This window comes from Argopecten irradians, chromosome 8, assembly GCF_041381155.1.
Source record: "Argopecten irradians isolate NY chromosome 8, Ai_NY, whole genome shotgun sequence".
Lineage (NCBI taxonomy): Eukaryota > Metazoa > Mollusca > Bivalvia > Pectinida > Pectinidae > Argopecten > Argopecten irradians.
The window spans coordinates 39,424,323-39,448,018 of NC_091141.1; the positions used below are offsets into that span (position 1 = coordinate 39,424,323).

Sequence of the window (23,696 nt, forward strand, 5' to 3'; positions counted from 1 at the left end):
TGATGATAAGGATCTGTATTTCAATCAGATTGTATCAAATGCTTCTTGTTTGTAATGCAATGATTTCTCTTCCCAATATAGATCATAAATTACAAATTCAACGATTATTACAAAAACACATTTATTGAAAAATATATAATATTTTCTCTGAAATAAAATGTGAAATATAAAAAGAATATTATGCATGTACAATCAACATTATTCAATTGAATATTAATCTCTTTCACCTTAAAAATCCTTAAGAACTATTCCAGCCTTTGAATAAGCACAGTTCAAATATGTATCCAGGGATGAATGACTGAACTTTTAATTAGTGACACGATACGAACATAAATGGTAGTTTTATAACTGTTAGTTAACAATAATGGTACCAAATACAGGTAAACGTTGAACCATTTTGTGAACGTATGTATACCGTATTGTCTCACTCAAGAGGACAATACAATAAAAACATCATCAATGCAAAATATGGTATATAGTACAAAATATAATAGTGTTACCTATGCTATAATATTTATATACTTGAACAATATAATTAATATAATGCAGCTGTTAATATTAATCTAAAAATAGCTAAATACAGTATTTATAATAATGAGTAAATATACTAGATACTGATTATATTCACTCAAATGTTCTGCACTGAATCATGAATTCATGCGAGTAACTTGATTGTAATAATTTTAAGAATATTATAATTTGTTGAAAATGTGCTGCTGCATTACGTAATGATGTATCATGACATTGAGCGTTGTATATGTAGCCATTTATATCCAGCTTATTTTGTATTTGCATATTACAGAGTTATCTACCCTTGAAGGTAAGCATTGATTGTGACATCATGGGTTTGCAAGCGTAACGTCATACTTTACGGAACTGCGTTCACAAAATAATGACGTAACAATCGATACCTACCCGCAAAGGCATGTAACTCTGTAATATGCAAAGACGGAATAGAAACGTAAAGAGTGAATCGAGATGAGTGGTATCAGAATTATAACTGTGTCGTGTCTGTCCTGACGGAAGACAACGAAGTACTTGATTCCATGCTCTTGATGTCACCTGCTCGTTTGACTGGAGCGTCCATGGTCATCGGCAGACCTATACGGAAATGAAAAATATTGATAATAAATATCATTTTGGTGAACCGAAAATCATGCATTCTTCATAATAGCATACTTCGATAAAGAAGAAACATGTATTGTTTTGATGTAAAAGTGAAACATTTCTAGAAAACAAACATTATTGGCGATTCAAGAGGCATATGAAACGTACAACCAAATCAAATACACTAACGCACAAACATAAAGAACAAAATAAATATTTAACAAATTAATTAAAAATTAAGCGCTGTCCATGATTTCTAGTTGGACTTACTTCATTTACCCCTGAAATTCCAAAATGGACTAGTCTAGTCTTTGATTTGGAATAGCCTAAATGTGTCATTAAGGGTAAATGAGCTAAGTTGATAGTTTTTATGTTTTATAGCTTTAGTACAGGAATTTGGACACTTGAACTTGTGTGAAAATGCAAGGTCCATAACGTTTGCTCGTCACACATGATTTATTTTTTCCTATTACGCACTCTGACCGTTACACATGAAATACTACTCAAAGTGAACGTAGCACTTTCCAAAAGATGGATGACACCAAAATGAACGCTGATCTATCTTTATTTATAGTGTCAGTAACAATTAATGTGTTTATCGACGCAACATCCGCCAAATTAAATTCAATAAATTCTTTATTTTGCTCAGTACAGGAAAAGTACTTAGAACGTTTATCATCATGATATTTATTAATCACAAATGAATACAAAATATCAATTTTGATTTGCTAATTTACCTGAAAAGACTGCCATAGCTGTTGGAGTAGTTGGTAAAACGGACACAAGTGAGCATTTTAATTTGGTAAGCTTTTCCCTAGCGTTGTGGATTTTCGAAACCCTACGCTTTATTGATGCTTAAATTTCTATGAAAACATTTTAATGAAATCGGGAGATTGTCTATATTTTTGTAGCTACTCAAAATCTTATCCTTCCTGTATCATCAAATTATTAATTGCTTTTTTCTTATTGCAATAACACTTTGATTGGTTTTGAAAGTCGATGCATTCGACAGTCTTTTCAAAAGACGTCCTTAGAAAGAGTTATAGTCCTTAGTTTATCGTTTTGGCCATTTTGTCGGCAATTAATAATAATAGACAACAAAAACAAAAACAAAAGTAAACAAGGCATACGATGATTAAATAATTACTATTAAAACATCTTAAAAAATCATATATTTTCAAAAGTGTAAATCAAATTTGTGTTGATAAATCATTAGAAACATGTCTTTTTACTATGATACATTACAAATTAATACATTTATGTCGCAGGAATAAAATATGAAATATACATCAAACATCATGCATGTAAAATAAGCACTTTTCAATTATACATATTATTTATTTTAATTTTATCTTGAATATTATTAAATTCACTCGCCCTGAAAATATAAATGAACCATTCCAGCCTTTGAACCAGAAAAGTCAACATGTATTTCCAGGGGTGAATGACTTCACATTTCAATTAGTAACACGGTACAAACATTAATGGTAACTTATTGGTAATTACGTTACAGGTAAGTGTTGACTTTTTGCCAAATATGATATCAACTTAGCTAGCTATGCTTTCAGAGACATTGTTACATATTCTACAGCGATTAAATAATCATTAATAAAGCAGTTAGAAATATTACATACATTTGCATGTCCTTATCATAGTCTAGTTGCTGAGTTGGTGCAAATATTTTTGTAAACATGTAAATGTTCATGGCTTATAACGTACATTTGTATGTTAGCAATGTTATAATCCCCTCTGTAAAAGGATCTACTAGATGTACATGTATGTCCAAAGGGAGATAACAATAATATTCAATTTACAGGTTAAGGATAAATGTTATTATAGTCTATTGAATTTGACATTAGTTTTGTTTAAGTAACCTGCTCTGTTAGCGCAACAAACAAATTAGTAAACGACAAGATGTGTCAACATTGTTGTGATAGTGTAAAACATATGTTACTGTGTGACTTACCTCCCTTTTCTCCTGTTTACAATTATTGAAACAATTTTAATACACTTTTGATAATGTCCTCATCTAGGTATATCACGGGAGTTCTGTTTTTCATTTCAAATTAAATAATGTATTAGCATTGACACCAAATTTCATAATATACTTTATGGTAATAGATTTTTCGGTTACTAAACCGACATCCTCGATACTGCAGAGTTTCGATCACTTACGATCTCTACACCCCTGGACTATTTCATAGTAAAACTGAAGGCAGCTTACATGAAAACGTCTGAACCAATCACAGGCCTGCAAAAAAGTTTCTTAGAAGACTACAGAGAGAGAGAGAGAGCGACTCCCACCTTTCAAACCGAAGTCAACCACAGTGTACCGTTATACGGCTCTTTTGATGTACATCAAACGACTAAATTACCTGTTCTACTCTGTTGCCTCCAATTCTACTATGAGATAGTCCAGGGGTGTAGAGATCATAAGTGATCGGAACCCCTGGAGTATCGAGGAAGCTAACCGAAGGATATTCTTGAAATTATACATTCTCTTTTTTGAAACCCACACTCTATATATGCATTGTATATGTCGGGAAGACATAACAACATAGTATATATCCTCTGATTATTATTTACTGTAAACCAATTAATTTTTAGTGTAAACCAATTTATTTTCGGGCACAAATATAAAATCGCGAAATTCAATCACTGCGAAAAATTGTCACGCATATCTATACTAGAACTTACCCTATGGCACTAAATCGCAAAGTTAAATCACCGTAAAAAATGGATATTATATAAATCGACAGAAAAAAATTAAGTCTACGTATGCTTATTACAGTAGCTTTGCAAACTAAATACAGAAACATTGTAATTTATCTTAATTTTGATGGCTATGCGAGGATGGTATGAACTTTAAAACCGAAAGGATTCGCGTTTCACGTGAAAACCATATTGTACAAGTGTATCATCTAGATCTATTTTATTCCCATATTAGCAACAGGATCGGACACAAGTTAATTCAATCTTACAAACGCCCTCTCCAGTAAAATGTACAACACATATGGCTTCATATCTAATAATATCACCAAAAATTTTTGTCTTAAATTTGAACAGATAAGAGAGAGAGATAGAGAGAGATAGAGAGAGATAGATAAGATAGGGAGAGGGAGGAGAACGGGTTATAACATTAACAGTTTACATTTTAATATTTACAATCATTTGAGATATTATGTACAATAAAAATCAATATGATTAAAATACAGATTCATATAACCACTACGTTCAATAGAAGCTCTTTTCAACGTTGTGCTAATAAGGATCGGTATTGTAATCAGATTGAATAAAAAATTGTGTCATTCGGTACAGCTAAATTCAAACCAGTAAATTATAATTCCAAAACTTTCAGTTTTTTCTAAATATTTGTCACATCCTATACAACTGTAACTTACCAATGACAGTTTTAGAGAACGCTGTTGTTGATTTTTTTATCATAGACCGCAGTGTATCCCCCTTCTCACCCCAGCCATGTCCGTAAGACTCTACAGGATAGGCGGGCTCGCCGTGTTTAGGAATATCCAATCCTGAAAGAACATTAGTACACTACAACTTAGTTATGTGGTGAAGTGTTTCAGGTAAAAATTATTGCAATAATATCACAAGTTGAAAAAACACGAGATTAAAAAATACATAATAAATTAACAGTTTTCAGAAATCGTTTCTAAGACAAGCCTAGTTACAACACTGCCGTATCCAAGAATGTGTAGACATTTTTCTTTTGCTCGGCTCTATAACAAACCCCTATATGAAGCACAGGCGTTTTTTCTAAAGAAAGAAAAAGAAATTGGCTGCCTCAATAGGGGAATTTTCATAAACGATTCTGGAAATGCTTTTTTGTTTTGAATTTCTTTGACTGCTTATCAACTTGCATTGTCAGCCACCAATTTGAAAATAGAACACTGTACGCATGAATATTTTTATTTTTCAAATTGCAAGATAGTAAAACGTTTGTCATCAGAACTTTTTGTATGAAATTTAAATCGGATTAAATTGTCACAAATGGGGAATCTTGATATTAAAAATGCATTGTTTGCTATTCTGAGAGTATGTAATGGATTGATTATACAAAACGCATTTTTGATGAAAACACTGGTGTTGTAAATTCTGCATAGAGTCATGCTGATCAGCCAAACAAATTGGAGTTGGAAGATATTGTTTTAACGTGATGTGTGTAGGGCCTGAGCAATAAAATTTCGGTCATATCAGTCGACATCGTATAGGTTATAGACACAAAAACACATTAAAGGACAAAACATTTTGTAGAAAAAAAACGTTATAACAAAAATGTTTTTATAGTTTTACCTTTTAATTCGTACTCAAATGATACCCTCAGGTAGCCCACTGCCTTCAGAAGTAAAAACATCAAAGAACACAGAATACCGCCCCAGGCAATAATAGCTACGATACCCACAAGCTGCCAGGCCAGATGCTGAAATATTGATATAAGGTTTTACACAGAGGGTGAACACAACATATGGGTAATTCAAAATCCGAAATTCTTTATTTCCGTAAGTATACAGCTTATTGGAATATTAACATAAAATATACATATATACAATCAACAAGGGTAAACATTAAATTATCATAGACAAATTGAAATGCACATATGTGATTAAGTGATTCTGCTGTTGTTTGCCTCAATTATGTACTTGCCTAATCTTTTATGTTATGTGTATTTAGCAATTCAATAACTTTGTAAACAGATGGCTTTACCCAAAAATAGTTTTTAATATATTTTCTCCGAATATCTGAAAATTTTGGACAAATAAATAAAAAATGATATTCATCTTCTATTTCGAAGAGTTCACAGTTTCTACATAATCTATTATTCCTTTCAACCTTTCTATATCTACCTGTCTCGATTGTAAGATTATAAACAACGTTATCGTCGTCTAGGGTGTCTAATTTGCCGAAGGTGGACTTAAATTTGACTGAAATAAGACAAAAGAAAAGTACTCCCACATTCAAAATATGAATCCCAACTGAACGTTTAATTTTAGACGGGCAAAAATATTTCTACGGTGACACACGAAAAAGCAAAATACATTCTGTACAACGGTCTTTAGAAAATGCTACATATGCAATTACAAGCTTCGCATTGGGGACACGTGCCATACACAAAACTCATTTAAATTAAATGTTGATAAATGGTGACAAAATATACAATAGAATACCGTTATCACGAACCTCTTGTGAGGACCAAAGAAATCACTTCGTTATAAGCATAGTTCGTTATATACTTATTGCAGCACCTTGGCAGGTGAGGACAATTACTTTGTTATAACAATGGGTTCGTTGTAAGTATATTATTTATAGACGTGTTTTACTGCATTGATCTTTCAGTTGACATCAACCGACATCAGCCGCCATCAGATGAACACACGATGACATCAGCTGAACACGTGACCACATCAGCTAAACACGTGTTGACATCAACTGAACATTGATGACATCAACTGGACACGTGATGACATCAGCTGAACTCGTGACTTACCAGACCGGAGTTTGTGTCCCACTTGTATAGGATGCCGAAGTCTGTTGAGAAAAATGCTACTGAAATCACGCCCCAGGTGCCACCTCCGAAATGTACTGAAAGAAAGAAACGATGATATAATAATATGAACCAGTGGATGTCACAACTCTGGATCGTGGTTGGGAGCAGGAGGTGGAGATTTTCAACAGAAATTTTTGTTTTCTAAATGACATCAAATATCTTTTCTGCTTAGTTTCCTGTTCGAAGCCTTACCAGCAGTTGCGTCCAAAGGATCGTCGACCTTGAACTTGAACAGAACAACCCACGTGGTAATCATGTACGCCAATCCTCCAATAGCACCAACACACAGAGCTCCATATGTTTCAATCTGATTGGCTGGGCCGCATACTGCTACCTGCCATAATTAAGAGACAAAGTATGATAATAAAACAAACAAAGACTCTTAATTAAGCATTACAACGTCACTGTAATGAAATAAATCTAGTTTTAAATTCAAATATCCGTATCTGTGTTATGTTTTTTCATGATTTAAAAGAATGTTGAAAAAAAATCCTATTGTAAAGCATGCAGAGACAGGACTATATCGAAGTCAAGATGTGCGATAATGATTCGTACACTTTTGATAAAGATCAATAAATATTGAACATAGCTAGGTGGGTCCCACTTAGTCAAACAAGCCGATATTAGCCGACATTGTAATGTCAATGCTGAGAACGTCATGTGACTACCGTAACTACGTAACGTCTGTCCGAACTGTTCCGAGAACGGGTCATGAACTTTCTGACTTGGATCCGTTCGGCAATAATCGCAACTTCTATGGCGACCAGTTTAAAATGAGGCATGTTTTCAAGTATCGACTTTCAACAAATGCCGTATCAGAGTTATTAAGAAATCATTATAAATATTCTTTGATATGACTTAATTTTAACTTCATCTACAAATACTAACGATATTGGGATAGAATCTAACTTGACGTTTTGTTTGATAGTTACGTATAGTGTGGCTTTTAGTAGGCTTGACGTCCATTCAATAGGTAGGGTCATTTGAAGATAGCCTACCCTGTGGGCAACTCGTTCCGTGTCGGGATGTATGTATGTTTTGGGAGGCTGTAGTATATTCATATTGTGTCTTCTTGTCAGAGTGGAACTGTCCTTTTTATAGTGTTATCTCACTGAATCATGCCTCCGAAGGCACCAGAAAAAGTCCAGGCCACATTATACTGACAACTGGCGAACCAGTCTTCCCAATTCTTTATGTTGAGCGCTAACCAGGGAAATTACCATTTTTATAGACTATGCATGTCCCAGTCAAGGGATATAACCCAGAGCCTACCTCACAGGAGCGAGCGCTCAACTGAAGGCCAAAGGCGAGGCGGTGTCAAGCGAGATGTAAGAAAAAAATAAAGTCAGTTAGGAAGAAAGGAAACCTTAATTTAGTCGCCTTTTGCGATGGTGCAAAGTGGTCAACAAGTGCACCTCTAACGCCCTACTTGCATGTTAGACAATTGATGTCTTTTACAATTTATTTTGACAGTATCAATTTGGTATAACGATAACTACATTAGACGCTGTTGTAGGAAACGAAGGCAAGGTCCAAAACTAGTTGATGTATCATTGCAAGGGTTAAATGTATGACCACTTTGTTGATATGACTAGCGTAGTATATATTTGGACGCTTCTCAAAGCTTACCATGCCGGTCAGGGCTCCGTTGAGAGTGGTAAGAAAGCTCCATTTTTTGTCACCGATAGCTGGAAGTTTGTTCATTACAAGCGTTACCAGAGCTCCTGAGGACCCGGCAATCACAGTGTTCTTTACGGCGATAGCGACGGCCGCCCCGTCGCCCTCGCTAGATATGGCGCCCTGCGACGATCCATTAAAGGCGAAGAATCCAAACAACAAAATGAACCCGCCCAAAGCTGAAAGCTGCAAGTAATTTATCGGTAATGCGAACTTTAGAAGTGAACAAACAATATCAACTTCATGAGAATAAACCTTTTAAAAGTATTCTGAACAATACAAATTGTGCTGTAATGTGTATTGCGGGAAAGATGTTGTACAACATGCTTCATCTACTGTTATACATCTATTGTGGCAGCAACAAACTTGTAAACAAATACAGCGGGACGTCCTTAATAAACCGACCATGGTCGGTGCATAGAATTTAAGGTAAACTTTTCACTTATGGAGTTCAACAAATGAACCGTGAAATGGTCGTTATGAAACCTATCTATACACAAACATGATATCTCAATAGTGGCAATTACCGGTAGTAAAACTATAAAATTCTGTGATGTCCCTAAGCCATATATCTAAATCTATATGTCTCAATGACCTGTGTGCTAAGCGTACCGGGACCGAATGGCCCTTTATGTCCTCAGGTGCCCCGGTCTCTTTATCGAATCTCCCAATTCTAGGGCCCATGATCAAGGCTCCTGTGAAAGCTGCAATTCCGCCGAGCATGTGCACAACTCCACTTCCGGCAAAATCCTGTGGATGCAAGGATAATCATATTTCGTAAGGTAAATTATAAACTTTTGTTGAATAAAAGCCTGGATGTAGTTATCAGCAATGCAGAAGATCTTACAAAATCTGGTGTTTAAATCCTTCTCTTGTGAGAGGTCACGCTATGTTAATAGAACGACGTTTAAAAAAATCCAATTTAGGGATTATTTTAGGGATTATATTTCATACAAAATATAGTAAGGAATATTTTCATAAACAAGTTTTCCTTACACTATAACCGATTTCTAGTGTGGTCTCGTTGTCCACGGTGTATGTGAAGCCCTTCAGAAGCCAGCCTTCACTCGACCAAGCCCAATGAGAGAGTACGGGATATATAAAACCTGAAAATAAATACCAACAGTTTACAAATTCGGTTAACGGTAGACAGTAAATGACTAAAAGATGCTCCATCGCCGACAGAGCGTAAAGAATACTTATCAATGTTAGAATAATTGGTGTCTAATTAACACAAAAAATAACATGATATAGTTATTTTGCTTTTGGTGCATGCGCAATTACTACTTCATTCCATAAAGTGCCACAGAATTTTCGGGATGCAATTAATTTTATTATTTTGCCTTGAAGTAAGATTATATGCTCAAACTTTTCATTGGTGGCAATGGTGTAAAGTAAGTAACTTTTGTAACTGAAGAAAAATACTAAATCGTCTGCTCCTGTTTTGATCGCGAAAAAATGTCATTTGTCAGCGGTGGAGCATCTTTAATGTAACTAAACTACACATGAATTTGTTGTCATTATCTCCGGATTCTTACATTATCTGATTGCTGAACATTAATCAGAGGTGGTTTACTATTAAGGAGTGGATAGAACGACAGTGATAGTAACCCCTGAAGTATTGAGGATGAATGCTGCCATACATGAACAATAACCTGAATAGACTATCAAACAATGAACGTAACTTGAAGGTGGTAAACTTATCTCAATATCGGGACCGCAAAAACAAACAGAAATAGATTCCTTGAAAACACCTTTTGGAGCTTTATGACAATCTATTTCTTACCCATCTGTGATAAGTTGTATGAAATCAGAAAACGAAAAAATTAACTCTCAAATTAAACAAAATATCTTATAATTAGTAACAATGATATTAACTTAATTATAGCGATTCCCTCTGCATTGTATGCCATGTGTTGAGTGGATGGGGGAATTTGTACCTGTATTACATGTTTGTATATAAGGTTAAACTGTTAAGTCAAATGGCTTAAAGTAATAAGTTACTTGAAACTGAATTACCCACCTGTGATGAGCGAGCTGTAGACAAGATATGCTACGAAGTCACACCTCTCGGCAACAGCACCCGAGACAATGGTAGCTGCTGTAGCCGCAAACACAAAGTGAAAAAACCAATAGGCGTAATTCGTGTCCTCGAATTCGCTGTGCGCAAAGTTCGCAGTCCCTATGAATGCGTTACCCCCTCCAAATGCAAAGGCGTATCCGAACAGCCAATAACATACTCCTGAAATAACTAGAAATAAAAGATTGCATTATTATAGCTTTTGTATATAAAGTATTGTTTCAAAAATAAAGCTAATTTTCTTAGTCTACAACTAACCTTACGTAGGAAATGTTTCGAGTCATGTTTTCAAAGACTACACCAGACATTTGCAATGGAGACTTCTAGAAACATCTGATTATGCACTCCAAACATAATTACTTCCAGTAACGTACATTTGTAAAGCATAAATGAAATAATGCAAACAAATATTTTGACATTGTCTTACATGAATCAAGAAGATTTTTGATGAGGATGTTTGTCGTGTTTTTGCTTCGGACAGATCCAGCTTCCAATAGAGCAAAGCCACACTGCATCACTGCAACGAAATGGATTACTAATTCACACAACACGTGGACAAAAGTACGTTGGACACTTCATATTTTTACAATATATATTTCATACATTACCAATTTTCTCTACGAAATTTCCTGGTCTTTATTGACAAATTAAACTAAATTCAGTATATCTATAGAATAGAGAATTGTCTAGACTTTCAGCTCATAATGATTTCATAATTTTACTTTATAATATATTTTGGTAAATTAACAAGAAACACTTTTTCGTTGGCATTATGGTAAGATATGGACCAAGAGAGGGAAATGACGTCATCAATTCTAAGCGGTGATATTTTGAATACGACACATCGGATTGATGCAAATAGTACGAGCTGAAAGTGTAGACAGTTATCTGCAAGTGTACATTTGGTTAAAAATCAATACAACGATAACTATAGTGGAAATTCCCCCGGCATATGCAATTGCATCGCCTATACCCGATCTAAACCTTCACGAAATAATTTTAAAGATTTTCTTTCTGATTCATTTTTATCTTAGCGAAGTTTCATGAACATTCCTTAAATTTAGGGAATCCCTTAACTTAAAATTGTCCATAGGAAAGCACTACATATTTTAAGGAAGGCTCCTTAATTTAAGATTGTTTCCTTAACCTTTGTGATGCTTTTCTATGAGGAAATTTAAGTTAAGGAATTCCTTAAAGTTGAGGAACATTCATGAAACTGGGCCCTGAAGAAATATAAATACAGTAAAAATCGGATCCGTCGAAGTCGACGGGACTTAAAACATTTGACTCATCCGATGTATTCGATCCAAGCGTGTTCGACTCAAGCAAGTTTTACTGTACACTTGGCTTCTCGAGTGCCTGTTTTAGGAGCTGCAATTTCGTAATGTTCGTAGCATTATTTTAGTTGTTTTAATCTGCATGTTTTTTAAGGAATGATTTATGAGTAAATCGTTGTATTATCCTTAATTTGGAATGGATCATTCCTATTTTGCAGTTTAGACACAAAATCCTTCAGAATCTATATTTATGCCCGGTTGAACGATTCCCTGTATTAACTAAAAGTAGTTTTGCTGAAAATAAGAAACATGATCAGTCGATTTGAAGTGGACGTCACCAGACAAGCGGAAATACCAAGGAAATTATTCGTGCGTGTCAAAGATTGTATTTACTACATAGATAAAAACAAGTTTAATTATACATGATGCAGGTACGTCGCTATGCAATAAAAGACGCTTTATATAAATTTAACTTAAACTCAGTGAGAAATGACGAAGGTGAAAAAATAGGTCAGGTTTTGGTGAAATTATATTCTGGATAAACATCAATGTCATGAAATATGAACCCCTAATGACGTCAAAGTGATGCGTAAAAATAGGATCTCTCTTGCAGTTTCTTGTCGACGAACAAAGGATTGCGAACGACCTGTTACAGAACATTGTCATCAGCTTTTTACGACACGGTATATCAGGTCATTATTTCTTTTTATAGACCATGCGACAAAGTCAGATGTAAACCGCACATTCTTCAAATTTCAGATTCCGCGTATCTGATTTTGTGCATGTTGGTACTTCTTAATGAATATGTGATGATTCTCAATTAATTACGGAGGGGGGTTATTGATATATTGCTATAACTTATTCCCAATCCTTTTTGTCAACTTAAAAACGTAAAATAGAATATCTTAATTCTTTAAATCAATTAATTGCACACAACGCGAAACACTTTACGAAATTTATATCAACACGAAATTCATGAATGCCATCATCTTTTGTTTTCACACTTATGGATATTTTCACAAGATGTAGAGAGGTAGGATCGCAACTTAACGCGAATATTGATAAGTTTTGCAATCTCCCTCTATAGATGAAACTGCCATTTGTTTGTTAAACGCCTGTTTGCATAACATTTGAATGACCTCATACAGCTTTTCTTCTTGTGTGAAATTTCGTTATAAGATACCCCAAACATCGTGACGTCATGATATTGTGTGTAAGAAACCCAAAATACAGTGATGTAGCAATTAATCATTGTTTATGGTTCCTTTGACACGCCATGGCAGAATTTGAGTTTTTTTTAACTTAATACAATGCAACTTCATCCCATATTTTATATCTTTAAACGCATTATATAGGGTTTCTACCAATCCACATGAAATTTAATGATTTAAATTAATTATTTCGAGGTGTTTTAGATGACAAAACACTATGATAGAATCCTTCAAGTTTGCATCAAGGATTTGGGAGTATCAAGCCACGATCACTGATTCGAATTGGGTGGCAAAACCGAAACCAAAAGGCATTGAGTTGAGGAAGAACGGAACTGGTCTGAATTTCAAATAAAATCTTCTTCGACCATACTTATTTCTATACCAATGATCCATAGATATTACAAAATAAATTTTAATGGGAACAAGCCTGTAAGATAGGGATTTGGCTAACCAGAAATGGCAAATTAAGAATTTAAAAAAAAATAATAAATCATACTTGCGAAACGGCGCATAAAATCTGTTTATAAAACGTTTATTAGACTTTGTATGTTGAATACTTGATACAGTATTGAGATACCGTAGCCAAACTTTATTTGAAATATGATGCTAGTGTGTAGGTATTTTTTATAAGGTCAGTGTCCTCACGGTTGTTAGGAATGTGAGAAAGAGTGACCGATATCAATAAAGAGAATAAAGACAGAATACTTAGCCTGCTAAATTTGCGGGACAAAATTTTCGCGTTTCGGATTTTAAAAAAAACCTGAAAAAAAAATCAATTTTAGCGAATGATTTGGCCTCAAAGATATTAATAGTTCAAGGATCAAGGTTCGCGATCCAAATAAATTCGAGAAAGTTTATTTCTGGGAAAGAATATCAACACAACTTATATTGATAGGAATTTCTATTTAATTTTAAATCCGCGAATTTTAATCTTCGCTAACTACGAAAGTATCTACGTTCACATTAAATACTATCATAATCTTTCTCAACCGAGTTTTTGGTTTCATTCATCTCCATGGTCTCCTCATTTCCCTTTGTATACATGTATCCCCTTTCTTACAAGAATGACAATTTACTCATTCATTCGTTATTTAATTACTTTTTCATCTTAGCATTTGAAAAGAAATCCTGAAATGCATACATCCCTTCGGCCAGGCGAGGCAAACGGGGTCGGGCCAACGGGGTCAGATCAAATTTTTTATATCACTTTTGGAAGAATGGAAGGGAATTTTATGATTGAGATTAAATACCCTTTTATGATGTTTTCACCCGTGAAAAACATAATGATAATCGGAGCGATATACAGCCTCGCTTCCTCCTACATCACGCGATTTCATTGCTGTTTCCACGTCATTCAAATTTGACTCATAGATATTTGTATTGTAAACTGAAACATCCTCGATACTCCAGCAGTTACTATCACTGTCGTTATATATATTCACCCCTGGACTATATAACAGTGAAATTGAAGGCTCTGTGTGCAACAACGGATGAATATGTATTTTGGTCATTTGATGTACATTAAAAGCATTAAATAACAGTACATTTTGCGGGTTTGAAGTTGGGCGTTGCTCTCTCTGTTTTCTTCAAAGGAAGTCACTGCAGGCCTGTGTTTGGTCAGTTTTTTCCTCATGGGCTGTCTTTTGTTTTTAACTATGACATAGTCCAGGGGTGGAAATAACGACAGTGAAAGTAACCCCTAGAGTATTGCGGATGACACTGTTTGTGTTAGCAATGACGCGGACGACGATCATTCGCCTGTAACGTCTGGTTCCGTGAAGTTTCCTTCACAAATTAATTTGGGTTTTTTTGATAAAAAGAATTATCGGTTTTTAGTTCCGTTGTAGTGCCGATAAAATGTGTACAGTTTTTTTAAGCTCAAAAGTGTCCGACCTCACATCGTGTCCGACTTATAATCACTTACCCTATGAGCTGTTTGAGAGTAGCAAAGCTCGCCTCTGTCTAAACCGAATCATTTTCATACTCACGGATAAAGATGAGCTTTTAATATTTTATTCATCATGAAATATTACCAACATTTTGGGAATTGCAATACTTACAATGCATAGATTTTAATTTATTGGTACAAATATGAGCTGAAAATATTTTTTGGCAGTACTGTCAAAATGCCTTATTAATCTATATATTTACATTCACAAAGCAGTGACATGAATACATACGGTCGGACAAGGAAGCCAAGTTGCGGTCTATAATTTCATTTTTACAGTGGTGTTACTAATTGTAAAGTGCAGGTATGTTTCCATGAGAACATACATAAGGCTGCTATGGCATAAAATAAGAATTTTACAGAGCATAAATTCTGTGATGTAATTTATGTTAATAAGACATCGTACATGTTTGTCTGCCTATTTGAATGATTTTCACGGCTGTATTCATCACACCTGGTGGTTGTCAATAGATTTCTGAAGAAAAAATAACACATCAAAATTTTCGCCCATTTACGGCATATATAACTTTAAATGAGACAATTTTACTTTTATATATATATATATCCTTTGATGGCATAAACGCTAAACCATGCAAGTTCGGTTTGCCCAATTGGGCTTCTTGGGATTCTCAAAAGGCTTTGTATCTCCACTAAATTTCGCGATTTCCGTTTCAAAACATTTTCACGGAGATTAAGTTTCGTGGATTTAAAACTGAATGGAAATGCCTTTGAATTGAATACTGCAAGAATGATGAGAGATATTGAATTCGCTGTCATAAAATTTCGCTAATTCAACTTCTCGCGGAAATAAATCGCACACGAAATGTTGGTATACTGGAAATAAGCTGATTTTCATGGTGATCTAATTTCGCGGGGTTTTTTTTCAACGACATTTTGAGGTGATTGAAATTCGAGATTTACAGATGTAACGGTCTGACCTACTGGTAGTTTTTTGTTTGTTTGTTGTTGTTTTTTTCTGCGATTAATTTTTCGCAAATTCTGGTCGCCCGCCAAATACGCGAAAAGTTATCGCACGCTGAAGTAAGTTAATTTAAACAGTACCCTTCAAAAGAAGTTCTAGTTTTGACCAAGACAGAACATTTTCATTCCAGAATATGTCAATGAATATATCCTTTCATCAATGCAAACTGTCCACTAAAACCACTATGGTAAGTGTCTAGTGGTCCACAATTAACCAGGTGTGCCCACTGCGTAATCTAAGGTCATTTTCAAAGCAGCCCCAGGTGGAAATCTCACTATAACGCATATAAATCTATTTTTGAGTACAGATTTAACAATTATGGACCTATGTTGAGGTTAACATGGTATCATACTGCTCTGATTTCAATGGGAACCATTACAGATGTCCTCCGAACGACACGGAGACGTATCATTGTGTTCGGTGTCCGTCTTAAACGCCTTTGTCCAAATTTTCATCTCTTTCAAGCACCGTCAAAACTTTCTTCCATTTTGTCACTATGGCAACGGATCATAACAAAAATGTTCCAATTGTTTTAGGTATTTTTCGTAACTGGACGTACCAATTAAATATTCATCTTTTTTCGAACATCTATATTTCGATTAATCAAGAGCCTGTATAATTCAACATGTACATGTGGTAAATATGAACAGAGAAATGGATGTTACAGAGTTCTGTCTTTTGGTAATCAAAGATTACAATGAATTGTTCCCTGACTTTGCCACAATTGCATCTATTTTGTTAACATGTCCACTGACCAGTGTTCCATGTGAACATGGGTTTTCATTACAAAACAGACATGTAAATGCTGTTACAAGGAGGAGGTCTGTGTCCTCAGTTGAGGATAGAATGGTAATTGAATATTGTTCCAAGCAAAAGGGTTATAATCAGAATGAGGTTGTACAGAAAGCTGCAGAGAAATACTATGCACAGAACTGTTAAGTTCAGCACAATACTCTGTACCTGTACAATTTCATGATTGTTTGTACAAACTGTTGATAGAAATGAAAAAATAAAAACGAAAACAAGTTATTTTTACGAGTTGTTTTTATTATCTTTTTCATTTTGTGAAACAACCCCCCAGTTATTTAACAAAACGCCCTCTTTGAAAAGCTGGGGGTTATGAAAACCTTCAACAGCTAAAAGTGGTGGGAATGCTGCCGTATTTTGTTTCCATGGCACCTATTTATTCGAAAATGTTGCATCCCCTTAAACCACTATAAACCAAATTTCAGCTGAATCAGAGACTGAAATCTTTAAACAGAATCTTGGAATTCTGGTCCGGTAAGAAGCCTTTTACCTCTGGAGTGTGTCTGTCAAGTTCCGTGATAATTCTTATATCATATATGGAGTTTCTTATTTTAAGAAATGTCAAAATGGTTATCTGATGTGCTTTATCACATGCACACGAAGAACGATGGCCTTAGAACACCACCCTGTGGAACTCAACGATTGACCATAGGCGTTCACAAGCGCAAAACCGACGCAATTTTAACATTCGCGTTACAATAGTTATATCAACTCGGTGTTTCTAAAAAATGGAAATATAGGGTCATGTTTTCTGGGTGGGACTTGGGGTGGGGTTGGGAATGAGCACAATGTGCTAAAAACTAGCTAAATTTCTTAAAATTGTGTGGTTCGATGAAACTTTAGTTGACGAAAAGTGTTGATGTATGGGTTGCCGAAAGGTTGCCAAATTGTCTGCCAAGGGTTGGTGGTGAAATCTAATGAAGATATCGAGTACACAAACATTTTAATGGAGTCTACAATCCGGATCGTACAGATATCATGGGTTAACTTTACAATTTCTTCTTGTGACTAGACCGAGACCATTGTGTATTGCCCTTACAGATTTGTCAATTGCCTACCACTGATAAATACTTTCTTGTCGATCTGTTTACTATAAATAGAAGTATACTTTCATTGACTATACATTGTTTATGGTAGTAGATGCTCGTATTGTATTTAAATCAATTCATGTATTTTTGCCTCGAGTCATAACACATCTTGGGATTTTATATACATGTACAGGGCGTATACAATCAATCGCCGTTTTAATGGAGAATTGTTGTTTGATATTTGTAAACAAAGAAATTATACCTGTGGAAATATATATAAAGTGGGTAAAATATTTCTACATCTGTACAAATTTCTCGAACATGTAATAACCATTTAACAGTCTATTCACACAATAAGGTCATTCAATTATGGAAAGTGTACTAAGCGGAAATGTTTAAAGATATGTAACATATAAATTGGACATTGTGACAACTTAGGTCGAGAAGCTAGTACAAATTGTTCAGATTATTTCCGGAGCTTTGTTGGATCAAGAAAAACACTTCATTTTTTTATCGAAAAACTTAAAAGGATAAGTGTGCAACCAGAATGGAAATGTATCCATCCACATTAAAGAACGAACCTCAATGTATCTTCACCAGAAGGCTGGCCTTTCAATAATTCAATCCATTGATTGATTGATTGATTGATTTTGGTCAATTATAATTAGACTGTTGGCTTACCACAACTTAACATTTTAAGATAAGGTTATATAACAAAAGGTTTCGTTATGTCGGGGGTATTAGTCCAAAAGTCAGTATTTTGCATAGAACTGTGCGTCGTTTGTCTTCTTTATTGATTCACAACCCGCACACATTCTCTAAATCAAAATATGAACGTAATTGATTTTTATGATTTGCTGTTTGAAACTAGATTCACGCATTCCTGTGAGCAATATTATACATGTACATTACAGATAGCACGTACATAAAAAATTGGTTCTAGATAAATGCATCATGTAATGTTAATCATTGCTGATTTGTTCGTCCATATCATACGACCACGTAACAAATACCGTACGGCGCATGTGTAATAATAGTATCATGACGTCACAGTATCATGACGTCATGAGTACTCTGCTTTTGACGTAACGTTGTCTTATTGTTTTGTCGACAGAAACCATCAATGCTTGATGGACAAATAATGTATTTCGTATATCTCTAGATTAACTCTACATATATATACATCCTCGATACTCCAGGAGTTCCGATCACTTACGATCTCTACATCCGTATATTTGGTAAACATCTGAATCAATAACAGACCTGCAAAGATTTCCTTTGAATACTACAGAGAGAGCGACGTCCAACTTCAAAGCCCCACAGTCGACCACAGTGTACCGTTATACGGCTCCATTGATGTACATCAAACGACTACATTACCTGTTCTGTTCTATTGCCTCCAGTTATACTATGAGATACTCCAGGGTTGTAGAGATCGTAAGTGATCGGAACCCCTGGAGTATCGAGGATACTCTTTATATGGACATTACCCGTAGGATACCCTGCATAACATAATAACAGAAATTCTTTGAGGGATATGTAATCATATAGCCTATCTGTCACCTTCCTACTTAGAAATACAATTTCATATCCATGATGTGACATAATACATATGTGGCAATTCATAAATTGAAAAAAACCCACTGTATATAATTCGCCTCATTATAATACTTTGCGGAATCCTATTGCGCATGCAATTATTATTCACATTCAATGGAGCAGGGTGTTTGTCGTTTATTTTGTATGCTCGAGTTATTTTGGTGTCTGGAGCTGGAGTTTTATATTCGAGACATAATAAAGACGGACGATGAGGGTTTGTGTCTTGGTGCACAAATTTAGTCAGGGTCATACGAGGATTTGTGTCAAGGAAACAGTCAGGGTCATATGAGGGCTTCTGTCTAGGGGCACCAACAGTCAGGGTCATATCATAGTTTGTTTCCAGGGGAGACCAACAGTCAGGTTCATGTGAGGGTTTGTGTCCAGGGGGCACCAACAGTCAGGGTCATATCAGGGTTTGTGTCCAGGGGCACCAACAGTCAGGGTCATGTGAGGGTTTGTGTCTAGGGGCACCAACAGTCAGGGTCATGTGAGGGTTTGTGTCTAGGGGCACAACAACAGTCAGGGTCATACGAGGGTTTGTGTCTAGGGGGCACCAACAGTCAGGGTCATATCAGGGTTTGTGTCTAGGGGCACCAACAGTCAGGGTCATGTGAGGGTTTGTGTCTAGGGGCACCAACAGTCAGGGTCATATCAGGGTTTGTGTCTAGGGGCACCAACAGTCAGGGTCATGTGAGGGTTTGTGTCTAGGGGACACCAACAGTCAGGGTCATATGAGGGTTTGTGTCTAGGGGGCACCAACAGTCAGGGTCATGTGAGGGTTTGTGTCTAGGGGCACCAACAGTCAGTGTCATATGAGAGTTTGTGTCTAGGGGCACCAACAGTCAGGGTCATATGATGGTTTGTGTCTAGGGGCACCAACAGTCAGAGTCATGTGAGGGTTTGTGTCTAGGGGCACCAACAGTCAGGGTCATGAGAGGGTTTGAGTCTAGGGGCACCAACAGTCAGGGTCATACGAGGGTTTGTGTCTAGGGGAGACCAACAGTCAGGGTCATATCAGGGTTTGTGTCTAGGGGCACCAACAGTCAGGGTCATGTGAGGGTTTGTGTCTAGGGGACACCAACAGTCAGGGTCATATGAGGGTTTGTGTCTAGGGGCACCAACAGTCAGGGTCATATGAGGGTTTGTGTCTAGGGGACACCAACAGTCAGGGTCATATGATGGTTTGTGTCTAGGGGCACCAACAGTCAGTTTCATTTGAGGGTTTGTGTCTAGGGGACACCAACAGTCAGGGTCATATGGGGATTTGTTTTTAGGGGCACCAACAGTCAGTGTCATACGAGGGTTTGTGTCTAGGGGCACCAACAGTCAGGGTCATAAGAGGGTTTGTGTCTAGGGGACACTAACAGTCAGGGTCATATGAGCATTTGTTTCTAGGGTCACCAACAGTCAAGGTCATACGAGGGTTTGTGTCTAGGTGGCACCAACAGTCAGGGTCATGTGAGGGTTTGTGTCTAGGGGCACCAACAGTCAGGGTCATATGAGGGTTTGTGTCTAGGGGCACCAACAGTCAGGGTCATGTGAGGGTTTGTGTCTAGGGGCACCAACAGTCAGGGTCATGTGAGGGTTTGTGTCTAGGGGACACCAACAGTCAGGGTCATAAGAGGGTTTGTGTCTAGGGGACACTAACAGTCAGGGTCATATGAGCATTTGTTTCTAGGGTCACCAACAGTCAAGGTCATACGAGGGTTTGTGTCTAGGTGGCACCAACAGTCAGGGTCATATGAGGGTTTGTGTCTAGGGGCACCAACAGTCAGGGTCATGTGAGGGTTTGTGTCTAGGGGCACCAACAGTCAGGGTCATATGAGGGTTTATGTCTAGAGGCACCAAGAGTCAAGGTCATACGAGGGTTTGTGTCCAGGGGAGACTAACAGTCAGGGTCATACGAGGGTTTGTGTCTTGGGGGCACTAACAGTCAGGGTCATATTGGGGTGACTATCTATTTGAACGTTGGTTCCGGTATCACGGATCGTTAAAATACAGTCGAATCTCGTGTTCGACATATAAGCACGTGTAGCTGGTCTACGACCTTAGAATTCGTTTCGTAATGTAAAAAAATATCCCGAAATCACTGTACCATGACTATTCCAATGTTTACAACTGACAACGTTTCCTAAGGGTGTCACAGGGTTGAAAACGTTTGCGTGACTAGGATGTATCTCCGTCAACGTGAATTAGCGTACAGCGAATTCCAACAAAGAAAGGACATATTTATAATTCGATCAACACATCTACATGTATATAGTCTGTATCACTAAATATATTATAGCAAACACCTTGTTCAGGAGGTGCATGCATAATTATATAGACTGCACAATAGTGGTAAAATAAATTGAATTGTTCGAACCATGCATCATTTTACATTGCCAAAAATTACATTGCAGTCACCTGAATTAGAAAAAGGACGCAAGTATACACACGACATCACTTTCATGAAATCGATGCCTTTGTTTCATCGCTAGCGGCAATTTCAATTTCAATCTATTTCTAAAATTAATACAACTTATAGGAATAAGGTTATTCGGAACAGATGCGAAATATCAAAATGCACATTCATCAATTTGATGAAACTGAGTTGATTAAACAAAAAAAATCAAAAGTTACTGTGAGTCAAGTTTTCTCTTCTTCTTTTGTTACTATGTGAAAAAATACTTCAGTAAGTGTTTCGCTTATCAGTTTGTTTCAAGAAATCGGGGACAGAATATAGATGCACTAACGTTTCAAAAAGATCCAAACGTGTTTGTAAACCTTCAGATAAACGTTAAACATCACTACTTACGATAGATGATAATCCCCATTGTAATCAAGAAGAATTGGTCCATATTATCATTTGTGTAACTCTGCCAAGTCTTCAGCTTTTCCACTTCTGCTTGTAAATCCATAATAGTTTGATTTGTCTGTGCCATCGTTAAGTTTAAAGATAAATAAATATCCTCCTTGGAACAGGTATAACCACCGTGTCCAACAGACCACGGTAGACTGGAGTTACCTATATAGTTTCACTGGTTTACGGCAAGCGTCGTACCGATTGGTTGATTTTCTGCATGATCTTCACGCGATAATGATAGGTAAACGTTGTCTATCCGTACATGTTTTAATGTTCTTGATACGATAGACAGGTATTAAAGAACCATCGTAAACACAAGTTTGGCGTACATACAGTTCTGTTTTTTTACAATTAAATGTCGATCATTTGATCATAAAGTAGTTTATCATCTTGTGTAGCATTCACTCAGCACAGGGGCCCGATAGGATAAACTGTGTATGTTTGTATGACATATATGTGCTAGAAGGACGAAATATCTTTTAAAAAACCCCAGAGAATATCACATGCCATATCCCTGTGCGAATAATTAATCTGAGTTATGAACACTTTCTTCCTACCGTTTCTGGGCGTTTCGTGACTCGGGAATTCTACTTTGTAATCAATTGCATAGAACTTGTAAAAAACTAAAAAGGTCTTTGTAGCCAAGTGATCTATATTCAAAGGTCAGGTTCTGTTAAAATTGACATCCCAGAGAAATGGTCTAATTAAGCAGTTGGTCTTTATGCAGAGGTTACTCATCATTGCCAAGTGTATAATGTAGTTTATCATTTAACTCTTTGACAATAATTTTAAAGCTGCTACACCGCTGATGAATGGTATTAGTTTCTTAATCAAAAACAGGAGCAGACGAATTAGATTTTTTTCAATTACAAAAAGTTACTACTTAACACAACTGAAAATTCGAGCTTCTTATTTTACTGGATTTTTTTTTAAATATTAAAATAATTAATTGTGTCCCGAAAATAGTCCACGGCACTTTGTCCAATATGAAATGAAGTACAATGGACTTATTATGCATCCACTAAAGCAAAACAGCTTATCTAAAATTTTTTTTTTTTTTTTTTTTTTTGTTAAGTAGACATCTTACATGTACATGATAGTAAACATCAATTATTGTTCAAATGATGAGTATCGTTTATGCTGTGCCGACATGGGGCATCTCTAACTGATCAAATATTTTTAGGAAAATGAATAGTTATCTCAGTACAGCCAGTCCGTGTTTATCCCTATAACCGAAGTTGTGAGTGATTTTTGTTTCGTTAATCGTGTAGGTCCTCGCATGGAAGAAAATAAAATGAATGATATAGACAGCTTTGCTCTACGGTCTAAGGGAGATAACTCGAACAGTCCTGATGCTCTGCTTTTATTTCTGTTCTCATTTCTCAAGCGCTTCCATATAAACAAGCATGAATTAATACATCCCATATTTACTATAATTAGGATAAAATTTGCAGTGGAAATATAACATGATTTTGGGACTGATCAACTGAAATAGCATATACCTTTTAATAGGTATACATGTATAAAGTTTATTTCATCCGTACAGAGATTTAAATAATATATCATATACAC

The 23,696-nt window shown here is 36.0% G+C and overlaps 1 protein-coding gene across 2 annotated transcripts; it reads right to left on the reverse strand.

Moving 5' to 3' along the window:
- Nucleotides 1-104: 104 nt before the first annotated feature.
- On the reverse strand, nt 105-22,301 carry LOC138330334 (putative ammonium transporter 1). Of its 2 annotated transcripts, XM_069277894.1 has the most exons (12): nt 22,077-22,299; nt 10,855-10,944; nt 10,371-10,598; nt 9,344-9,453; nt 8,960-9,097; nt 8,300-8,533; nt 6,863-7,004; nt 6,611-6,705; nt 5,419-5,545; nt 4,509-4,640; nt 3,074-3,085; nt 105-1,101 (listed from the first exon to the last, which is right to left on the reverse strand). In XM_069277894.1, the coding sequence occupies exons 1-12, from the start codon at nt 22,201-22,203 to the stop codon at nt 995-997; spliced, it is 1,542 nt and encodes a 513-aa protein (XP_069133995.1). In that variant the 5' UTR covers nt 22,204-22,299; the 3' UTR covers nt 105-994. The 2 variants fall into 2 exon arrangements, with proteins under 2 accessions (XP_069133995.1, XP_069133996.1); XM_069277895.1 differs by lacking the exon at nt 3,074-3,085 and having other exon boundaries at nt 22,077-22,301.
- Nucleotides 22,302-23,696: the final 1,395 nt, after the last annotated feature.

What these genes read in the sequence shown, in the direction of transcription:
- LOC138330334 (XM_069277894.1), bottom strand. Translation starts at nt 22,203, where the DNA reads ATGGCACAGACAAATCAAACTATTATGGATTTACAAGCAGAAGTGGAA. An exon ending in CAAAAATCTTCTTGATTCAT is followed by an intron (nt 10,599 to 10,854) that starts GTAAGACAATGT and finishes TTTTATTTCTAG; the next exon opens with TTATTTCAGGAGTATGTTAT. An exon ending in ATTTGAGTACGAATTAAAAG is followed by an intron (nt 4,641 to 5,418) that starts GTAAAACTATAA and finishes ATGTTCTTTCAG; the next exon opens with GATTGGATATTCCTAAACAC.